At 37.5% G+C, this 22290-nt stretch overlaps 1 protein-coding gene across 2 annotated transcripts in view; it reads right to left on the reverse strand.

The window, feature by feature from the left end:
- The window catches only part of LOC118906416 (meiosis 1 associated protein), an 84995-nt gene that overhangs the window by 52399 nt on the left and 10306 nt on the right, over positions 1-22290 (reverse strand). Inside the window, exons 2-3 of one of the 2 annotated variants that reach the window (XM_036873946.1) lie at positions 12830-13015; positions 11734-11902 (exon numbers count right to left, since the gene is read on the reverse strand). In XM_036873946.1, the coding sequence (XP_036729841.1) occupies positions 11734-11902; positions 12830-13015 (355 nt within the window). The remainder of the gene's footprint in view (positions 1-11733; positions 11903-12829; positions 13016-22290) is intronic. The other variant, XM_036873947.1, reaches the window with a different exon arrangement.

Consider the following 22290-nt stretch of genomic DNA (forward strand, 5'->3'; position numbering starts at 1 on the left):
TTGTTTCCATTGCCTTAAGAGACAGATCTAAAAAAATATTGCTATGATTTATGTCAAAGAGTGTTTTGCCTATATTTTCTTCTAGGAGTTTTATGGTTTCTAGTCTTACAGTTAGGTCTTTAATCCATTTTGAGTTTATTTTTGTATATGGTGTGAGAAAATGTTCTAATGTAATTCTTTTATACATAGCTGTGCTGTTTTCCCAACACCACTTTATTGAAGAGACTGTCTTTTCTCCATTGTGTATTTTTGCCTCCTTTGTCGTAGATTAATTGACCATAAGTACGTGGGTTTATTTCTGGGATCTCTATTCTGTTCCATTGATCTATGTGTCTGTTTTTGTGCCAGTACCATACTTTTTTGATTACTGTAGCTTTGTAGCATAGTCTGAAGTAAGGGAGCATGATACCCCCAACTTTTTTCTTCTTTCTCAAGATAGCTTTGGCTCTTTAGTGTCTTTTGTGGTCCCATACAAATTTTAGGATTATTTGTTCTAGTTCTGTGAAAAATGTCATGGGTATTTTGATACAGATTGCATTAAATCTGTAGATTGCTTTGGGTAATATGGACATTTTAACAATATTAATTCTTGCAATCCATGAACACAGGATATCTTTCCATTTATTTGTACAATCTTTAATCTCCTTCATCAATGTCTTATAGTTTTCAGAGTATAGGTTTTTTCCTCCTTGGTTAAATTTATATTTATATATTTCTAATGCAAAATCACCTTGTATTACAGGGATAAATCCAACTTGATCAGTTCTATAGTCTCTTTTTATACATGATAAGATAATTTAAGATGGTTTTATCTATTTTCATGAGTGGATTGGCCTGCAATTTTCTTTTCTCACATTGTTCTTGTCTGGTTTTCTATCATGACTTGGCGGTAGGGGGGGCATATTTTCTTTTTCTTTCTTTCTTTTTTAATTTCTAGAAGAGCTTGTATAAGATTGGGGTGATCTGTCCCTTGAAAGTTTGATGGAATTTGACTATAAAACCATCTAGGATTGATAATTGCTTAGGGGAACCATTTAGATTTTAATTTCTGAGTCAAAATTTGTATCTTTTAAGTAATATATTGGTTTTTGTCTAAATGTTTGATTCCATACTTCTATCTTCAGTTATGCTCCTTTTTCACAAGTCTAACATAGTTTATTGTGCCCTCTTTCTTTGTCTTTTCTTCATTGATTTCACCAAAAAATTCTCTATTTTATCAGTTTTTTTCAAAGAACCAATTTTTGAATTTTTGATTATCTTTATTGCCCTTTTCAACTGAGGAAGTATAGAGAATGGTTAAGTATGTGAGCTTTAGAGTCAGACTGCTTAGAATCCCTGTTCTGTATCTTAACTTAGAAACTTTGGGAAAGCTAATTTGGACAAGAAACTATGCCCTAGTTTCTTCATCTAGATATATGAGATTAAGTAATAGTGGAAACTATTTAAAACAGAAAGTATTTGGACAGAAGGTGTTCAATAAAAGGTTGCTGTTATTATAATCTATAGACAACTGTTAGAGTATGTAAGAGACTATGGCTTTTAGTTCACGTATCTTTTCCTTGCGGCTCAGAACTTACTTAAAAATAAAACCAACTAGCAGCATTATTCTCTCCATTGATGGCTCTCCTATGCGCTTAATTTTGGCTGCTGGAATTGGCAGGCTCTCCCAGATCTTAAATTTATGATCAAAATCCAGTATTAGAGATCTGCTCTAAAGGTGTCAGGTTGGCTTACATATAAAGAGGGTATATAAAGATAAAGAAGTATTCCATCTTCCCCTGTATATCTCTTCACATCTCTGTTTCACAGAGCAACATTTCTAGTCCTCTTTTAAGAGCAAAACAGGAACAAAATGGATAAATAACAGAAAAGAAAGGCTAAAAAACTATGGAAAAAGTTTTATAATATTATGTTACATGAAAACAAAAATATTACATACATAAATTATAACTCTGAAACCTAAAAATGATTGTGGAAAACTGAGAGGTAATGTGCAAAAAAAAAATCAGTGTAATGGGGTAGTGGAATTGTGAATGATTTTGAATTAAAAATTATTTTATAGTCACATCTTCTTTTCAATAAAAAATTATTAGAGCCTGAAATTTTCTCAGTAAAAAGGCATATATAAATTTTCTCAGTAAAAAGTTTGTGCGAGGACACCACCTCTCACAAACTCTTACTACTACTATTAGTATCAACAGAAAACATTTATGCATTGCTCACATGCGCCAGGTACTGTTTTAAGTACTTTACATGCAAGTTATATTTAATCCTTGTAAAAACCCTATAGGATAGCTACTATTATTAGCCTTATTTTATAAATGAGAAAACTGTGGGACAAAGAGTTTAAGTAACTTGTTCAAGGCCACAGAGTTCAAATAAAAATTCAGTTGGATGGTTAAATAAATGGTGATGAATTTATACACTAGAATACCTCACAGCTACTAAAAGGTATGGGTTAGATCTCTATATGCCAATATGAAAAAAATTATTGGATAAATAGCTAAATAAAAAAATGCAGATCAGTGGGTATTATATAGTTCCATTTTTGTAAAAGTGGATGATATCAAAAACCCTAATAACATTACATGTATGTTCATGTCCATATATGTGTAAGGAAAGCAATTCAGTAGAATGTGTCCTACACTGCTGATAGCAATTATCTCTGGAGGGTAGAATTTTGGATCATTTTGAACTGTTTATATTATACTTCTGTAGAGGGAATGTTTACTTGTAATAAAAAATTAAAAAATAACTGGACAAAAGCTGCCACAGAGACAGCTAGGCAGGATATTTCAGCTAAATTTTTTTTCAAGTTTGTACAAATGACTTATTTCCACACTTGCAAGGGTAAGAAATGGTTCTTTAAAGCAAGCATTTACTTGAGCAAATTTTAAAACAATTCCTATGGGGTTACATGATGGAGAATAAAATCTAAGACCATTCTTACAAGCCTTAACATAACTAAATAAGCTTTTCTAAAGTAAAGAAAAACATTTTATTACAGATTCAACATTGCTTACAACTCCGAGTGTAATCAATGTGTGTAAAGAATGTGTATTTAAACTAGGGATTTATTTGAGGCTTTTATTATAATGACCACACATATAATAATAATAACACTGATGATAACTTCATAGATTTTATACTGTCTTTGCATTCATCTAAGAATAGGGGTGGATTTAATTCAATTTAACTATTGTATTTCCTATTGGATGACCACCTAAAAAATTTTAAGATCAGTCAAATTCATTTTCATCTCCATAAAACTTTGTAAACATATCTCTGTCAAATACATCTGGTGAACTTCTGACGTTCTTAATATCAGCTAAATTTTAAATAAAGAAAAAATGAACAAGTTAGGCTAATCAAGAACAGATGGAAGAAAGTGTCATTTATACACTTGAAAGAAACCATATAAAAAGCCATAAGCCTGAAAATTTATAGAAAACCTTAACTGATATGAATGTGATTTAAAGTTAACCTTTTTTCTTGATGAGTCTGGCTAATGGTTTATCAATTTTGTTTATCTTCTCAAAGAACCAGCTTTTAGTTTTGTTGATCTTTGCAATTGTTTCCTTCATTTCTTTTTCATTTATTTCTGATCTGATCTTTATGATTTCTTTCCTTCTGCTAACTTTGGGGTTTTTTTGTTCTTCTTTCTCTAATTGCTTTAGGTGCAAGGTTAGGTTGTTTATTCGAGATGTTTCCTGTTTCTTGAGGTAGGCTTGTATTGCTATAAACTTCCCCCTTAGAACTGCTTTTGCTGCATCCCATAGGTTTTGGGTCGCCGTGGAGAAGACTCAAATCAATAGAATTAGAAATGAAAAAGGAGAAGTAACAACTGACACTGCAGAAATACAAACGATCATGAGAGATTACTACAAGCAACTCTATGCCAATAAAATGGACAACCTGGAAGAAGTGGACAAATTCTTAGAAATGCACAACCTGCCGAGACTGAAACAGGAAGAAATAGAAAATATGAACAGACCAATTACAAGCACTGAAATTGAAACTATGATTAAAAATCTTCCAACAAACAAAAGCCCAGGACCAGATGGCTTCACAGGAGAATTCTATCAAACATTTAGAGAAGAGCTAACACCTATCCTTCTCAAACTCTTCCAAAATATTGCAGAGGGAGGAACACTGCCCAACTCATTCTACGAGGCCACCATCACCCTGATACCAAAACCAGACAAAGATGTCAAAAAGAAAGAAAACTACAGGCCAATATCACTGATGAACATAGATGCAAAAATCCTCAACAAAATACTAGCAAACAGAATCCAACAGCACATTAAAAGGATCATACATCATGATCAAGTGGGGTTTATTCCAGGAATGCAAGGATTCTTCAATATACGCAAATCAATCAACGTGATACACCATATTAACAAATTGAAGGAGAAAAACCATATGATCATCTCAATAGATGCAGAGAAAGCTTTCGACAAAATTCAACACCCATTTATGATAAAAGCCCTGCAGAGAGTAGGCATAGAGGGAACTTTCCTCAACATAATAAAGGCCATATATGACTAACACACAGCCAACATCGTCCTCAATGGTGAAAAACTGAAACCATTTCCACTAAGATCAGGAACAAGACAAGGTTGCCCACTCTCACCACTATTATTCAACATAGTTTTGGAAGTGTTAGCCACAGCAATCAGAGAAGAAAAAGAAATAAAAGGAATCCAAATCGGAAAAGAAGAAGAAAAGCTGTCACTGTTTGCAGATGACATGATACTATACATAGAGAATCCTAAAGATGCTACCAGAAAACTACTAGAGCTAATCAATGAATTTGGTAAAGTAGCAGGATACAAAATTAATGCACAGAAATCTCTTGCATTCCTCTCCACTAATGATGAAAAATCTGAAAGCGAAATTAAGAAAACACTCCCATTTACCATTGCAACAAAAAGAATAAAATATCTAGGAATAAACCTACCGAAGGAGACTAAAGACCTGTATGCAGAAAATTATAAGACACTGATGAAAGAAATTAAAGATGATACAAATAGATGGAGAGATATACCATGTTCTTGGATTGGAAGAATCAACATTGTGAAAATGACTCTACTACCCAAAGCAATCTACAGATTCAATGCAATCCCTATCAAACTACCACTGGCATTTTTCACAGAACTAGAACAGAAAATTTCACAATTTGTATGGAAACACAAAAGACCCTGAATAGCCAAAGCAATCTTGAGAACGAAAAATGGAGCTGGAGGAATCAGGCTCCCTGACTTCAGACTATACTACAAAGCTACAGTAATCAAGACAGTATGGTACTGGCACAAAAACAGAAATACAGATCAATGGAACAGGATAGAAAGCCCAGAGGTAAACCCACGCACATATGGTCACCTTATCTTTGATAAAGGAGGCAAGCATATACAGTGGAGAAAAGACAGCCTCTTCAATAAGTGGTGCTGGGAAAACTGGACAGGTACATGTAAAAGTATGAAATTAGAACACTCCCTAACACCATACACAAAAATAAACTCAAAATGGATTAAAGACCTAAATGTAGGGCCAGACACTATCAAACTCTTAGAGGAAAACATAGGCAGAACACTCTATGACATAAATCACAGCAAGATCCTTTTTGACCCAGCTCCCAGAGAAATGGAAATAAAAACACATATAAACAAATGGGACCTAATGAAACTTAAAAGCTTTTGCACAGCAAAGGAAACCATAAACAAGACCAAAAGACAGCCCTCAGAATGGGAGAAAATATTTGCAAATGAAGCAACTGACAAAGGATTAATCTCTACGGTTTACAAGCAGCACATGCAGCTCAATAAGAAAAAAACAAACAACCCAATCCAAAAATGGGCAGAGGACCTAAATAGACATTTCTCCAAAGAAGATATACAGATTGCCAACAAACACATGAAAGAATGCTCAACATCATTAATCATTAGAGAAATGCAAATCAAAACTACAATGAGATATCATCTCACATCGGTCAGAATGGCCATCATCAAAAAATCTAGAAACAATAAATGCTGGAGAGGGTGTGGAGAAAAGGGAACACTCTTGCACTGTTGGTGGGAATGTAAATTGATACAGCCACTCTGGAGAATAGTATGGAGGTTCCTTAAAAAACTAAAAATAGAACTACCATACGACCCAGCAATCCCACTACTGGGCATATACCCTGAGAAAACCATAATTCAAAAAGAGTCATGTACCAAAATGTTCATTGCAGCTCTATTTACAATAGCCAGGACATGGAAGCAACCTAAATGTCCATCACTGGATGAATGGATAAAGAAGATGTGGCACATATATACAATGGAATATTACTCAGCCATAAAAAGAAATGAAATGGAGTCATTTGTGGTGAGGTGGATGGACTTAGAGTCTGTCATACAGAGTGAAGTAAGTCAGAAAGAGAAAAACAAATAAAGTATGCTAACACATATATATGGAATCTAAGGGGGAAAAAAAAAAGGTCATGAAGAACCTAGTGGCAAGACGGGAATGAAGACACAGACCTACTAGAGAATGGACTTGAGGATATGGGGAGGAGGAAGGGTAAGATGTGACAAAGTGAGAGAGTGGCATGGACATATATACACTATCAAATGTAAAATAGATAGCTAGTGGGAAGCAACCGCATAGCACAGGGAGATCAGCTCTGTGCTTTGTGACCACCTAGAGGGGTGGGATAGGGAGAGTGGGAGGGAGGGAGATGCAAGAGGGAAGAGATATGGGAACATACTTATATGTATAACTGATTCACTTTGTTGTAAAGCAGAAACTAACACACCATTGTAAAGCAATTATACTCCAATAAAGATGTTAAAAAAAATAAAGTTAACCTTTTCATTAAAATGAAATTATCTTGCTAAAGAACTTTCTAAAAGGTGAGTCTACCTTCTTAATTTCTAAGTTCACTTTTTCTTCAACAATTCTGGATCTTGCAGTCTCCAAGTCATCTTTGTAATAATTAGATCTCACTATGCAGGGCTGCACTAAAGAAGGCAGAAATTAGACCAATCGAAGGACATAATCTCATAGTTCCTTTTAAAACTGACCTGTAATATCATTTCCTTGTAATCTGTTTCTTTCTTCAAAAAATAGCGTGTAGACAATTTTTATTTAATTGATGATCATGGTTACCACAGTTAAAAAGTTATAAATAGATTCAAAAAGTGTTTGAATCAATTCATGATATTCATGGGCTACGAAGGGAAGCTACAGGTGTTTGGCATATGTCCCTAAATATTTGAGTTGATGTCAGAGAGTGTGACCACCACCTCTCACAGATTATTTGATTTTTTCCAATCATTCATTTATTTATTGAAGAAACATTTATTGAGAACCTACTATGTGCCAGGCAGAATGATATATGCTGGTGATACAAAGATGTATAAGACACAGTCTTATCCTCAGGTAACTCACAGTCCACTTGAGGCCTGGCCATTAAAAACAAATCACAGGGGCTTCCCTGGTGGTGCAGTGGTTGAGAATCTGCCTGCCAATGCAGGGGACCACGGGTTCGAGCCCTGGTCTGGGAGGATCCCACATGCCACGGAGCAACTGGGCCCGTGAGCCACAATTACTGAGCCTGCGCGTCTGGAGCCTGTGCTCCGCAACAAGAGAGGCCGTGATAGTGAGAGGCCCGCGGACCGCGATGAAGAGTGGCCCCCGCTTGCCACAACTAGAGAAAGCCCTCGCACAGAAACGAAGACCCAACACAGCCATAAATAAAAATAAAATTAAAAAAAAAAAACAAATCACAGAAATATTAAACCATCCATATACAAAAATTTTCAAAAATACTAAGAATAGCTAATTTCATTTAGCATTTACTATATACTAAGTAATTAACATGTATGATCTCATTTAATCCCCACAACTACTGGATGGGGCAGGAATTAAAGGCTTACACAGGCTAAGTGCCTTCTCCAAAGCCACACAGCTAGTAAGTAATAGAACTGGGATTTAGACTCAGGCAACCTATTTCTAGAGCACTCATCCTTCTGAGAATAAGACTAGTTGCTGTTGTTAATCTCTTGACAAGAACATCAGATAAAGCAAAACATTAATGGAATAAAGGAATTAACTTTGAGGAAAGTACAGGCAAACTGGGAAGATTTCAAGCTATGAACCATATGTACACTTAACTCACAAAGAGGAATTACAAGCAATTTATGGGATAATGTATTATTTATAAGCAAATAGGAAGTTACTGGAAGAATCGTTAGCAGTGACACAAGGTAGAAAGCTGCCTTCCTGCATTTAAAAGCTCTTCTCTACAGCGCTAGCCTCTAACTATTTTAAATAAAGCCATCAGGTACCCTCAGAGTACTCTGAGCTTTGTGCCATTAGAGATTCAGTACTTTCTGGGTACAGTCACTGAAGGGAGAAAAGGACATGGTCCATGCCTGATCTGTCCATGATCAAAGAGAAATAAAAAGAGCTTCTCTCTCACAGATTCAGTTTGAGAACCCACTGGGAAAGACTCTGATTAGTCGCCTGGAGAACTATGATTGCCTCACCTGGGTCATGGCCCACCCTGTGACCATGAAAATAGAGGTGTTACTAAAGAAGGGGGATGCAGGGGATGATGGGCAGACCAAGAACAGACTCCACAGGTATCACTGTCATCAATTCATTCAACAAATATATACTGATAATCTAGGATCTACTACAGAGTGGGGCGCAGAAATGAGTAGGACAAATTTGTAATGCCAAGGCTTAATGCTTAAGAGTTAATACAGATAGAAAAGATATCAAGTAGTTTACAGTTTAGGTGAGAAGACAAAATTATCACACAATAAAGCAATGGTATCATCAAAAAATCTACAAACAATAAATGCTGGAGAGGGTGTGGAGAAAAGGGAACCCTCTTACACTGTTGGTGGGAATGTAAATTGATACAGCCACTATGGAGAACACTCTGGAGGTTCCTTAAAAAACTAAAAATAGAATTACCATATGACCCAGCAATCCCACCACTGGGCATATACCCTGAGAAAACCATAATTCAAAAAGAGTCATGTACCACCACGTTCACTGCAGCACTATTTACAATAGTCAGGAAGTGGAAGCAACCTAAGTGTCCATCAACAGGTGAATGGATAAAGAAGATGTGGCACATATAAACAATGGAATATTGCTCAGCCATAAAAAGAAATGAAACTGAATTACTTGTAGTGAGGTGGATGAACCTAGAGACTGTCATACAGAGTGAAGTAAGTCAGAAAGAGAAAAACAAATACTGTATGCTAACACATATACGTGGAATCTAAAAAAAAATGGTTCTGATGAACTTAGGGGCAGGACAGGAATAAAGACGCAGACGTAGAGAGTGGACTTGAGGACACGGGGAGGGGGAGGGGTAAGCTGGGACGAAGTGAGAGAGTAGCACTGACATATATACATCACCAAATGTAAAATAGATAGTGGGAAGCAGCTGCATTGCATGGAGAGATCAGCTCAGTGCTTTGTGACCACCTAGAGGGGTGGGATAGGGCGGGTGGGAGGGATATGCAAGAGAGAGGGGATATGGGGATATATGTATACGTATAGCTGATTCACTTTGTTATACAGCAGAAACTAACACACCATTGTAAAGCAATTATACTCCAATAAAGACTTAAAAAACAAATAAAGCAATGGTAAACAATTCTATGTGGTATATAATTAAGTGCTAAATTTTGTTGTGTAGACCACAGGCTATGTGGTTGTTCTAAGGAGAGGAAAATCAATTCAGTAGTCATGAACCTGAATTAGGCCTTAAAGGATGGGGAGGATTTGGTTGGAGGAGGATAAGGGGAGGAATTCAGAGGAAAGAAGGGGGAATTCAGAGGAAAAGATTACTACAAGTGGAGGGATGGAGATAGAAGGACAGTCAGTGAGGAGACTGGCTTGAGAAAAGCAGAGGGTGTGTAGCAGCTGAGAGTTCATACACCACACAGCAAGTCTAGTTACCCTCCCTCCCCAACCAGAACGATGTCAGTGGTCCATGATGCTGGAAGGATCCACATGTGTCAGAATTTGATGGAAACACATCCTTAGTTACCAACCCCCTAACCTAATTAGGGCGTGAAGGGAAGAGTGAGGTTATTTATGTGGAACCAGGAAGAGATCAATGGTATCAGAACAGTGGACACCTCCAGGTGTGTATAACCTTGGAGAAGACCAATATAACCAGAAAGAACTGACAGAGGGTGAACTGTAACTTGAGTGTTGGATAAATTAAAACCAGTTAAAAACCTTTTAAATGCTGTAACTTGAGAATCTCTACTTGACCTCCTGACAAAAATCTTCTCATAAATTTCCATTGCTTTAGCATGAAATCCAAATGTCTTAGAATGGGTTTAGGGCATATATGGCCTTTCTTGATCTAACCCTTGCCTTCCTTTAGAGCCTTACTCCTGCCTCTGCCTGATAGGCTCCTGACATAAGGAACCATGGGCTCATCTCTGAAAGTTGATTTATCTTGCTTTCTCATGTCCCTGGGTCTCCTTTTTGAGTCCCCCTTTCCTCTTCCTCTGCTTGGTTAATTCCTATTTGTCCTTTAAGACTCAGTTTGAATATTTTCTCTTCTAGGAAGTGTACGATTACTGGTGACTTATGTGGGATTTATTAGCAGGGATCTGAGTGCCAGTAGTCACTGGGTTGGGGTAGGTGGGCTGGGGACATCAGGGCTGGGAAGCTGGTGACTCAAAACCCATTCTGGGGAGGTAGGAGGTAGGCAGGGCACATATGAACCGAGACTATAATCCCCTGGCACATGTTCCATTGTTCCATCAAACTTCACTTACAAAACACTGATTAAGAATTTCAAGACTGCAACCCAAAAGCATTAAATCCTAAGCATAGGGGCTTTCTGAATGCAGGGCCTTGTGTGACCGCACTGGTCATAGGCCAATGAAGCCAGCCGTGCATATGTCTCTTCATACAGCATTGGTTATAATAGCAAAATGTAATAAACCAAATTATTCATAAATAAGCGATTAAACAAACTATGGTCCAACCACAAAGTAAAAAAAAAATCATGTATTCAGTAAAAAACAAGGCATGTCTATAGATACTAACATAGATAGCTGTACAACATGCAAAGAGGATTACGGAATATTATGTATGTCATGATCCCATTAAAATATAAAATATTTCTTCCTATTATCTATCTATCTATCTATCTATCTATCTATCTATCTATCTATCTATCTATCTATCTATATCTATCTATCTATCTAATGGAGCATTAAGAGGGATACCCCAATCTCTTGAGGAGGAAGGAATTTTTACTTTTTATACCTATATTTCAGGTTTTACATTAACATATATTGTTTCTAAAATTAAAAATATGATTAAAAAATTAAACTCTAACACCTAGAAACACCTGTCTGAACCACAGTGAAATCTGTTGGCTTCATTTCATTTAAGAACATAAAAAGACCATGGAAGAGACTTCCCTGGTGGTCCAGTGGTTAAGACTTCCCTTTGCAAAGCAGGGGGTGCGGGTTTGATCCCTGGTCGGGGGGCTAAGATTCCACATGCCTCGCGGCCAAAAGACCGAAACATAAAACAGAAGCAATATTGTAACAAATTCAATAAAGACTTTAAAAATGGTCCACATCAAAAAAAATCTCTTTTTTAAAAAAAAGACCATGGAAAATAATCTTCCTGATCTGTAAAAGACTACTCATTAAAATTCTTACCATTCTTTTTACCTTTTCTTTTAATTCTTACCATCGTTGCTGGCCTCTTCAACAGGGGATGCTGAGTCCATACATTCTAGGACTCCCTTTGTGATCTCAACCACCTGAAGTCTCCTGACTCTGACTATGTCTGTATCTTTCAATCCTTCCTCCAATTGTTTGACCACCTCTTTTCCAGGCTGTGAAGTCAGAACAGTAATCTGGAAATAAATAGGAGAATCAACGTGTCTACTTTCCCTGATGTACAGAGGGTAGAATGTAACAGGTTAGATCTGGAAGATTAAACACCACAGAAATCTGTGGTAGTGGCTATTGTCTTTAGGGCAAAGAAAAAAATTTATATGTAATTTGCAAATCAAATTTCATTTGACAGATTCTGGTGGGAGAGGTCTGGTGGGTCAGATCATCACAGGACCCTTCCAAACAGGCTGAACCTACCCCAGAAAGTGACCAATGAGAAGCCATCCCTGTGTTTTAGTTTTTGTTTTTCTTTTGGTCGTACCGCGTGCAGCATGTGGGATCTTAGTTCCTCAACTAGGGTTCCCCGATTAGGGACTGAATCCGCACATCCTGCATTGGGAGCACGGAGTCTCAACCACTGGACCGCCAGGGAAGTCCCCCACTGTGTTTCAGTTTTTAAGATTGCTTGAATCATTGGCAGTATCCCTCTTGCTCAAAGTGCTTTGATGTCTTGAGGATACAAAGGAAATAGGATCCTTAAATTCCACTCATTAAATGTGTACTAAAGATCAGAGAGCGTATATGCTCTTTTCTCACAGCGGTACTTCCATGTAGATTTCTCTCCTTGCTCAATCTGAATCTGGGTTGAACTTGACACTCTGGAAGGCAAGTATTAAATACATTCAATTCTCTTTTGTACTTAGACATTTTTAATTGATGAATAAGCATGCAGATGAAAGCATAATTATTTTTAAACTCATTTGTCTGATGCCTGATGTTACTAGAGACTGAATGTGTTTTAACTCACAGTCACTCATGTACCCAATGGAGTATCTAGTCATGACTTTCAATGTGAATGAAACAGAGAACAACAGAAGGATGACAAACAATGAAGGATCTAGATGGACTGAAATGGGAAGGTGGCTTAGTCCTAAGCTATCTTTTACCTCCAGGGAAGTGTAGGTCAAAGCTGCACTTGTGGTCATGTGTCCACTGTACTGTTTGAACTGCTGGAGCCCATCCTTTATTGCCAGCTGCAGAGAAGTGGCTTGTGGTCTGAAACAACCTTCTCTTTGCAATATGCGGAGTTCTGAGATGCAGGCCTGCAGCCTAGCAAAGTTCCCCTTCACTTGCTGCAGAGAAAAATGAATCAAAGATGCAAATCTTTAGTGACTCAGGTTTCAGATTAACTGGCAGTCTAATTTCATTATCAATTACTCCTCAAGAGTACTTTTCCCTTCCTGAAAATCTGTTTATTTGACCAAGATCTATGGAATGCCTATTATGTTCTAGGCACTGCACTAAAATCTTCCCTAGACCAGAGGAAGGAAAATTTGCAGCCAAAGGACTTTGATTATGTGGAATTACTAGAAACAGGAAAGAACATGTTTTAACTCATTCACTCACCCAAAGGAAGGTTCAGTTGTGACTGCTTAGTTTTACTTTGGGGTGGTCTGCAAATTGGAGGCCTAGCACTGTCACTCTTAGACATTATCTTCATTTCTCAGTCAGTCTAGGCACAGCAAGCTTCTCTATTCAAGAGTGATGTTTTATCAGAAATGAGGATTTTGATCATTTTAGAACTGATAAGGTCCTACCTAATCTGCCCCTCAGGATCACTTTAAGCAGAGATGCTTGGCTTAGTCTGCAGTCAGGTCAAGGAATCAACATGTAAATCTCCTGGCTCTCCTCACTTTCCTTCACAAAAACTTGTTCTCAGGAAGTAATCTAATCTAATCTGACTCTAGATCAATGTTACGTCTCCTAAGAATATATGCATTTTGAATAAATGTGGAATTAAAATTTGTGACACTATTTGAAGGAATTCCAAGCATCAATAGCAGGTGGGGGTGGGGTGGGGAGGAATTATTATTTGGGATAAGGAAACTTTCCTGATCAAAGAGCAGAATTGAGCAATATTTGCAAAATGCACATAAAATTCATGAGCATGTTACTTTGCTTACATGCTCCTCTCCATGAATCTCTGGGAAAAACACAATAAATAGTATATAATTCTTACACAAAGAGAACTTGTAATCTAGATAGGAAGATAAGAAACCTACTCAAGTACAGACTAGTAGCCTTTGAGCATTTCTTTTCATGTACTCCCTAAAAGAATATGAAAAATGATATACTCCTTTATACGTTTTTAAGTTGACATCTAGATTTTAAGTAAGTACGTAGTTGTTAAGGATATAACTTCCAGCATATTTAAATATCAATATTTCAAAATAAAACTATACCACTACTCTTTAAAACATAATCCAATAGAATCTAAATATCATAGGGATTTGATACTTGCATTATTCAATTTAAAAAGTACATGAGCAAGCTCTTTTTTCTTTTTAACAGATGGAAATTAATATTATTCATTTTTCTCCCTGAATTCATATTTCCATTTCACTTTTCTCATAGAGTTTTATCATAATGTAATAGAATTTTTTGGTTGGCAGTTTTTTATTGATCATCTTATCATACTTCTCTGTCAAAAATATTTACATGTTCTAAGATTTTAAAATTTCCTATGACTATAGGCTCTAATTAATAATCTAGATTGAGCTATTATTAAAATTATTGTTCATATACAATTGATCAAAACAACATATATATTACCTATTTTGATAATTATTGGCATTAAGCATAAACTTTAATTAGAAATGCATCTCTTAATGGCATGAGCATGTTGCGTTCTTTTTTCAATTAGTTAAGGTATGTGTGAATAAATAAATTACTGATTGAATGGCACCAACATTCAGTATTAATCCTATTCTTATTTTCTAGGAGGTTTCTAGTGCTGAGAACCATCATCCTGATATATATAGATGTCAGTCAAATTGTCAAATTCATTCTGAGCTATATGCCAAAAATTATATAGGGATATAAATACTAATAAAAATTATTTTAATGATCTATCAGCTGCTACTCAGTTTAGTCTTTGTTTTTTAAGATTTTTTTTTTGATGTGGACCATTTTTTAAAGTCTTTATTGCATTTGTTACAATATTGGTTCTGTTTTTTTGTTTTGCTTTTTGGCCACGAGGCATGTGGTATCTTAGCTCCCCGACCAGGGATCGAACCCGCACCCCCTGCACTGGAAGGCGAAGTCTTAACCACTGGACCGCCAGGGAAGTCCCTCAATTTAGTCTTCCTTCAATTTTGTTAAAATTGGAAATCACCTGGTTGCAAAAGATTCTTAACCCAATCATAAGTCATTTACTTTCTTACATTGATGCCAATATTTTGAATTATTCCTTGTTAGGTGTCCCTGCAAGTTTTAAAACCACATGGCAATTCATCACAGTAAAATTCATAGTGGGTGAAAGATTTGTACCTCTCACCTCTTCCTTTTTATTTTGGATTTTCTTTGTGAAGTGGAAGAAGGGTAATTGTGAAAGGGATGGTGGGAATGACGAAGTAGCCTGACGCCCTCATCATAGGCATAATTAGTCAGAGAAATTTTAGAAAAGAATACTAGTGGAAATTGAGGATCTATATATCAATTCTTTAAAATTATATATTCCTGTGTACTCTGGGAAGTCTTATAGCCCTAGTGGTATGTGTATCCCAGTTGAAAGAGACTGTTATAGACTATTGATACTTTAGAGATTTAGAAAAAGAAAGGTAAGTGTTGTTGGAAAGGGGGTGAGATTGGGCTGAGAATTGAAAGGGTAAGATTTGTAAAAAGAATACAATATTTTATGTGTTTATGTGTGTGTGTTGGGGGATTGGTAGAGAGGCTGAAAGTTCAATACAAGCATCTATGGAGGTTGAAAGTGAATATAATGTGTCAGAGAGAAAGAGGAAATGTGCCTGACAAGAGTAGAGGATGCTTGTTGAAGAGTAGTGGGCATTTTAGTTAAAGAAGTACTAGTCTTGGTTCAGGTTTTAGATCCAAATAGACTTGAGTTCCAAACCTATCTCTTCCTCTTACTGACTATGAGTCCTTAAGCTAAAATGTCTTCAATTAGAAATTGGGGACAATGGAAATACTTATCTTACAGACTATTAAATGACTTAGTTCATGTCACACAGTATGTACTCAGTGTTAGCTGTGGTTATTATTTTTTATCACTATCAAACTCTAAAAGCACTTAAGACATTGCTGATTAAACAGAAGGGGTTTGTATTGACTTAATGGCCCTATTCTACAACTGACAAAAATAAGTGGAAAAAAAATAGTATCTATGTAAATGACATAGGTCTGTTCAGTCATCCATTTTAAAAAACATTTATTATTATGTGCTTATGATGTACGAGGTACCTAAAAAAAGACATAATTCCCACTTTCTACTAACTTTACAAACAAATGAGATAAATAGCCTCAGAATAGAAAGGGATTAGAGTCACACTAGAATGACATTTTCCAAAGTATGTTGACAAGTTATTGTCTGTCTATCTCACTAGAATATAAGCTCAATATAATAATATACTAAAGGAGGAATCTGATCTGTCTCTTCATTGCCAGGTCTGCAGGGCCTAGAACAGTACCTGGAACACAGTTTTATTAAACAAATTATTTTTGAATAAATGGTAAATGGATGCACATATAATAAATTTCAGGGGGAGGAAAAATATAAGTTAGAAAATATAGGCATTCTCTGTACTGCCTTTGCAACTTTTTGATGAATCTAAAATTATTCAATAATGAGAAATTTATTGAAAAAATAAACTAGGAAAATAGTAGGAAAAAAAGGATACTATCTTCTGGTAGGGAAGGCCTTTGGAAACATGACAACAAAGGTAGGACACCATAAAGGAAAAAATGAAGAGATCTGACCACATAAAAATTAAAATTTTCTGTTAAGTAAAGGAGAATATGAATAAAGTTAAAGGCAAAAAACAAACTGGGTAAATACTTGCAATGTATATGATTAGCATGACATTAATATTCTTTTATTTATTTATTTATTTATTTATTTATTTATTTATTTATTTATTTATTTATTTATGGCTGTGTTGGGTCTTCGTTTCTGTGCGAGGGCTTTCTCTAGTTGCGGCAAGTGGGGGCCGCTCTTCATCGCGGTGCGCGGGCCTCTCACTATCGCGACCTCTCTTGTTGCGGAGCACAGGCTCCAGACGCGCAGGCTCAGTAATTGTGGCTCACGGGCCTAGTTGCTCCACGGCATGTGGGATCTTCCCAGACCAGGGCTTGAACCCATGTCCCCTGCATTGGCAGGCAGATTCTCAACCACTGAGCCACCAGGGAAGCCCCAACATTAATATTCTTAATATGTAAAAAGCACCTACAAATAAATAGATATCTGAAACACACTCTTCCACCACCTAACAATATACATACTAGATAAAACACAAATATCTTTTATATGTATAGTTGCATTCATAAGAAATTAAGGGAAATCCCCAGGTACCAAAGTGGGGACAACAGGAAACTACAGTGTGAGATAGGTATAAAAGTCTTGGCTTTACTTGTTAATCTTGGGAACCTAGGGCTTTGTGTTGTAAAGGAGAAGGAGACAAGGCCTTAGGCCCTCATAAGGAGAAGAGTTGGAACTGCCATCCTGGCTCAAAGTTAAGACCATTCAAAAGGTTATTTTCTCAGTGAAAAGGTGGGCTAGAAAGAATCTACTCGCTGGTCAAGGGAGGTGACAATGAAACTTGTTGGCTTATGTGAGCTCTGAGTAGAAATGAGAAAGAAATCACTGCTGGGACCTAGAAACCACATATCTCCCCTCATGTGGGTTTGGGATTTGTCTTTATCTGCAGGGTCTAGGAAACCCTAAGTTTAAAACATAACTTAAAGTGGTCCTGGGTTGATAGCACCTCAGGTATACACCCTAAACTCATTCCTCACAGAATTCTCACACATTAAGATCAGCTTAAGGTAAGCTAATAATCCAAAATTACAAAATCAGTGAGGAAACAAACATTATGAGAGAGAGTCTGCAGAAACAACAAACAGGAGAATTAGAATACCAACCACTTCAGATATTAGAATTATCACATATATTTAAGTACCTTTAAGATGTTTAAAGAAATAAAAGAGGGATTCAACACCATGAACAAAGAATTAAAAAACTATCCAAAAAGGACCAGAAAGGGCTTCCCTGGTGGCGCAGTGGTTGAGAATCTGCCTGCCAATGCAGGGGACACGGGTTCGAGCCCTGGTCTGGGAAGATCCCACATGCCGCGGAGCAACTGGGTCCGTGAGCCACAACTACTGAGCCTGCGCGTCTGGAGCCTGTGCTCCGCAACAAGAGAGGCCACGATAGTGAGAGGCCCGCGCATCGCGATGAAGAGTGGCCCCCACTTGCCGCAACTAGAGAAAGCCCTCGCACAGAAACGAAGACCCAACACAGCCAAAACTAAATAATAAATAAATTTAAAAAAAAAAGAAAAGAAAGAAGGACCAGAAAGATTTGAACATTACCAGGGTAACTGTACACTGAAGTAAAGGGGATAATCAGACGTTTCAGGGTCTACTGGACACTGGCTATGAACTGACACTAATTCTAGGAGATCCCAAACATCATTGTTGCCCACTAGTCAGAGTAGGGGCTTGTGGAGGTCAGGTGATCAACGAAATTTTATATCAGGTCCAGTGGGTCCCCAAATGCATCCTGTGGCTATTTCCTCAGTTTTAGAAAGCATAATTGGAATAGACATACCTAACATCTGGCAGAATCCCCACATTAGTTCCCTGACCTGTGGAGTGAGGGCAATTATGGTGGGAAAGGCCAAGTGGAAGCCTCTAGAACTGCCTCTACTTAGGAAAATAATAAAAGTAATACTGAATTTCTGGAGGAATTGCAGAAATTAGTGCCACCATCAAGGACTTGAAAGATGCCGGGGTGGTGATTTCTACCATATCCCCATTCAACTTGCCAATTTGGCCTGTACAGAAGACAGACGGGTCTTGGAGAATGATAGTGGATTATCATAAACTTAACCAGGTGGTGACTCCAACGGCAGTTGCTGTACTAGATGTGGTTTCATTGCTTGAGCAAATTAACACATCTCCTGGTACCTGGTATGCAGCTATTGATCTGGCAAATGCCTTTTCTCCACTCCTGTCTATAAGGTCCCACAGAAGCAGTTTGCTTTCAGCTGCCAAGGCCAGCAATACACCTTCACTGTCCTACCTCAGGGGTATATCAATTCTCCAGCCCTATGTCATAATTTAGTTCACAGGGATTTTTGACTGCCATTCCCTTCCACAAGCTATCACACTGGCCCACTACATTAATGACATTATGCTGAGTGGACCTAGTGAGCAAGAAGTAGCGCCTACTCTAACTTATTGGTAAGACGTTTGTACGCCAGAGGGTAGGAAATAAATTCGACTAAAATTCAGGGGCCTTCTACCTCAGTGAAATTCCTAGGGGTACATTGGTATGGGGCATGTTGCGATGCCCCATCTAAGGTGACGAATAAGTTTGTTGCTTTTGGAGTAGAAGAGAGCATCTAAAGGTCAAACTGCTTTTTAAACAGATGCTCAACATATTTCTACTTTTAGCTCTACCTTCATTCTTACCTCCAGAAGTACTTGATTTTACCAATTCCTAAGGCTTTTGAGAACTTGGTGGTTTAAAATGCTTTCTTCCTTGGGTTTCCCACTACTGGCTTAAGATTTAGCTCTCTTGGGACTGCTAAGTCAATTATCACTTTTCACCTGTATTATAGTTTCCAAAATTTTGTTGCGATTTTTCTTCTCTCATTCAACAAGCATTCAAGATTCAAAGGTTACAAAAGAATATGTAGAAAAAGTCACCTTCCTACTCTTGTTCTTCAGCTAACCAGTACTTTACTGGAGGCAATCAATATTACTAGCTTTATTGGGTATCTTTCCAGAGATATTTCTTTACATGGAAGAAAATATAAATGATAAACTCGATCTTTCTTCTTACCAAAATAGAAGAGATTATGATACTCTTTCGTATCTTGATTTTGTTGCAGAGTAAATTTGGGTAATCACTACATTCAATATATAAAAAGTGTCAATTTTTATGGCTACATAGTATTCCATTAATGGATGGACCATAACTTTATTTAACCAATTCCCTATTAATTAACATTAGGTTGTTTCCAATCTTTTGCTATTGCAAACAATGCTGAAATGAATAATCTTATACTCAAATCATTTTTGCACATATGAAAACATATCTGTAGGATAAGTTTCTAAAAACAGACTTGTGAGACTTCCCTGGTGGTCCAGTGGTTAAGACTCTGTGCTCCCAATGCAGGGGGCCTAGGTTTGATCCCTGGTTGGGAAACTAAGATCCCACATACTGCAACTAAGCCCATGCACTCTAGAGCCCATGCGCCACAACTTGAGAAGCACACGTGCAGCAACGAAGACCCAGTGCAGCCAAAACAAAACAAAACAAAACCTATTAAAAACAGACTTGCTAGGTTAAAGGGTATGTAAATTGTGATACCAAATTGCCCACTATAGAAATTGTGTTAAAATATATGCCCATAAATGGCATATAAGGGTGTCTGCTTCTTTATATCCTCATAAACAGTATGTCATTAAACTTAAAAAAAAAAACCTTTGCCAGCCAAATAGGTGAAAAATAATAGCATCTCAATGTAGTTTTAACTTGCATTTCTTTTATAAGTGAGACTGAACATATTCAATGTTTCAGCATCATGTGTATTTCCTTTAATGAAAACTGTATATAATTTCTCACTTTCTATTGATTGTTGGTCATTATCTTTATTGATTTTAAGGAAATCTTTATGCGGTTAGGTAAATTAACCCTATGTGATATAGAAGCAAATATTTTTCCTCATATTGTTAGTTGTCTTTAGATTTTACACACAGTATTTTTTTTTTTGGCCAAGTGTATATTTTCTATTTTTTCTATTTTCTATATTTATTCAGCTGAATTTATTAATCTTTTATTTTTGGAATTTTGGCTTTTGTGTTATGATTAGAAAGGCCTTTCTTACTGTTAGATTTTCCCCCATGGTCTGTATGTTAATTGTTGATTCATTGCCTCTCAGCTCAAAATTCACGCTTCAGTGTATCTCTGCAATAATGGGCAGAATTCTACTTTAAGTCTTTCTCCTTTACAGTAATCATGATGTTAAGTTTTCTGAGTAGAGTGTACTGGAGGGACATTGCAGGAGGAAGGTGCACTCCTGCTGAAAGCAGTGGGGTATGAAGTTACCTGGTAGTGCTCCACCCACATGCCCAGAACTTGTAGGCCCTTAGTGTTATGGACTTAATGTTTGTGTCCCCTTAAAATTCATAAATTGAAGCCCTAACTCCCAATGTGATGGTATTTAGAGGAAAGGCCTCTGGGACGTAATTAGGTTTAGATGAGGTCATGAGAGTGGGGCCTCCATGATGCGATTGATGCTCTTAGAAGAAGAATAGACACCAGAGCTCTCTCTTCATGTACATGCACTGAGGAAAGGCCATGTGAGCACATAGCAAGAAAGCCGCTGTCTGCAAGATGGAAGAGGACTCTCACCAGAGCCTGACCAGGCCGGCACCCTGATCTTGGACTTCCAGCCTTCTAAACCTTGAGAAAATAAATGTCTATTGTTTAAACCAGCCAGTCACAGCCTGAGCTGACTAAGACACTGGGAACTTCTCAGCCCTAACCTGATCACCTGTCAGCTGTCCACTCAGCATGGACACTGCATGCTTCAGGCCTCCTGCCTGCACTGATGCCTGATTCCCTTTGCTCACCTGTCCCTCCGCTCAGAAGTTTTGTCTCCTGTGGTCCTCCGAATGCTGCTGTTCTTCCAACACGGACACTGCTTACTCCAGGCCTCCTGCCCACATTGGCTTCTCCACTCTCTGCATGCCTATGCATCAGCCACTGTGCCTACACCTGGAGGGTTGCTTCCTGCTTTCCCAGTAGCCATGGACCAGCTCTGGCTTGAGCAAACCAGTGAACTTCTTTGCATCCAGTGAGCTGCAACCATATATTCTCCAACTGGGTCTAAACCCCAGCCTTGGGAAAGGGGTCCCCTTTCCAAGTTTGTCCTTCTTTGAGATCTCTCCCTCAGCCCTAGGGTACCACAAAAAGCTCTCCTATATCTTATAATTGCTATATTATCATAGTTTAATATGTTAAACTATGTTAAAATACTCTATATACTTTTTCCTTGTTTAAATCACTGTGTGGTTTCTATTTCCTGATTGGACCCAGACTGATACAGTCTGTTCTAGTACTTAGATATTTTCAATTTTTACATTTAAATCTTTGATCCATCTGCAACTACTGAGCCTGCGCTCTAGGGCCCGCGAGCCACAACTACTGAAGCCTGCACGCCTAGAGCCCATGCTCCGCAACAAGAGAAGCCACCGCAATGAGAAGACCGTGCACCGCAACGAAGAGTAGCCCCCACTCTCTGCAACTAGAGAAAGCCGGTGCGCAGCAACAAAAACCCAACGCAGCCAAAAATAAATAAATAAATAAATTTATTTAAAA

The sequence above is a fragment of the Balaenoptera musculus genome, chromosome 13, assembly GCF_009873245.2.
Source record: "Balaenoptera musculus isolate JJ_BM4_2016_0621 chromosome 13, mBalMus1.pri.v3, whole genome shotgun sequence".
Classification (NCBI taxonomy): Eukaryota; Metazoa; Chordata; class Mammalia; order Artiodactyla; family Balaenopteridae; genus Balaenoptera; species Balaenoptera musculus.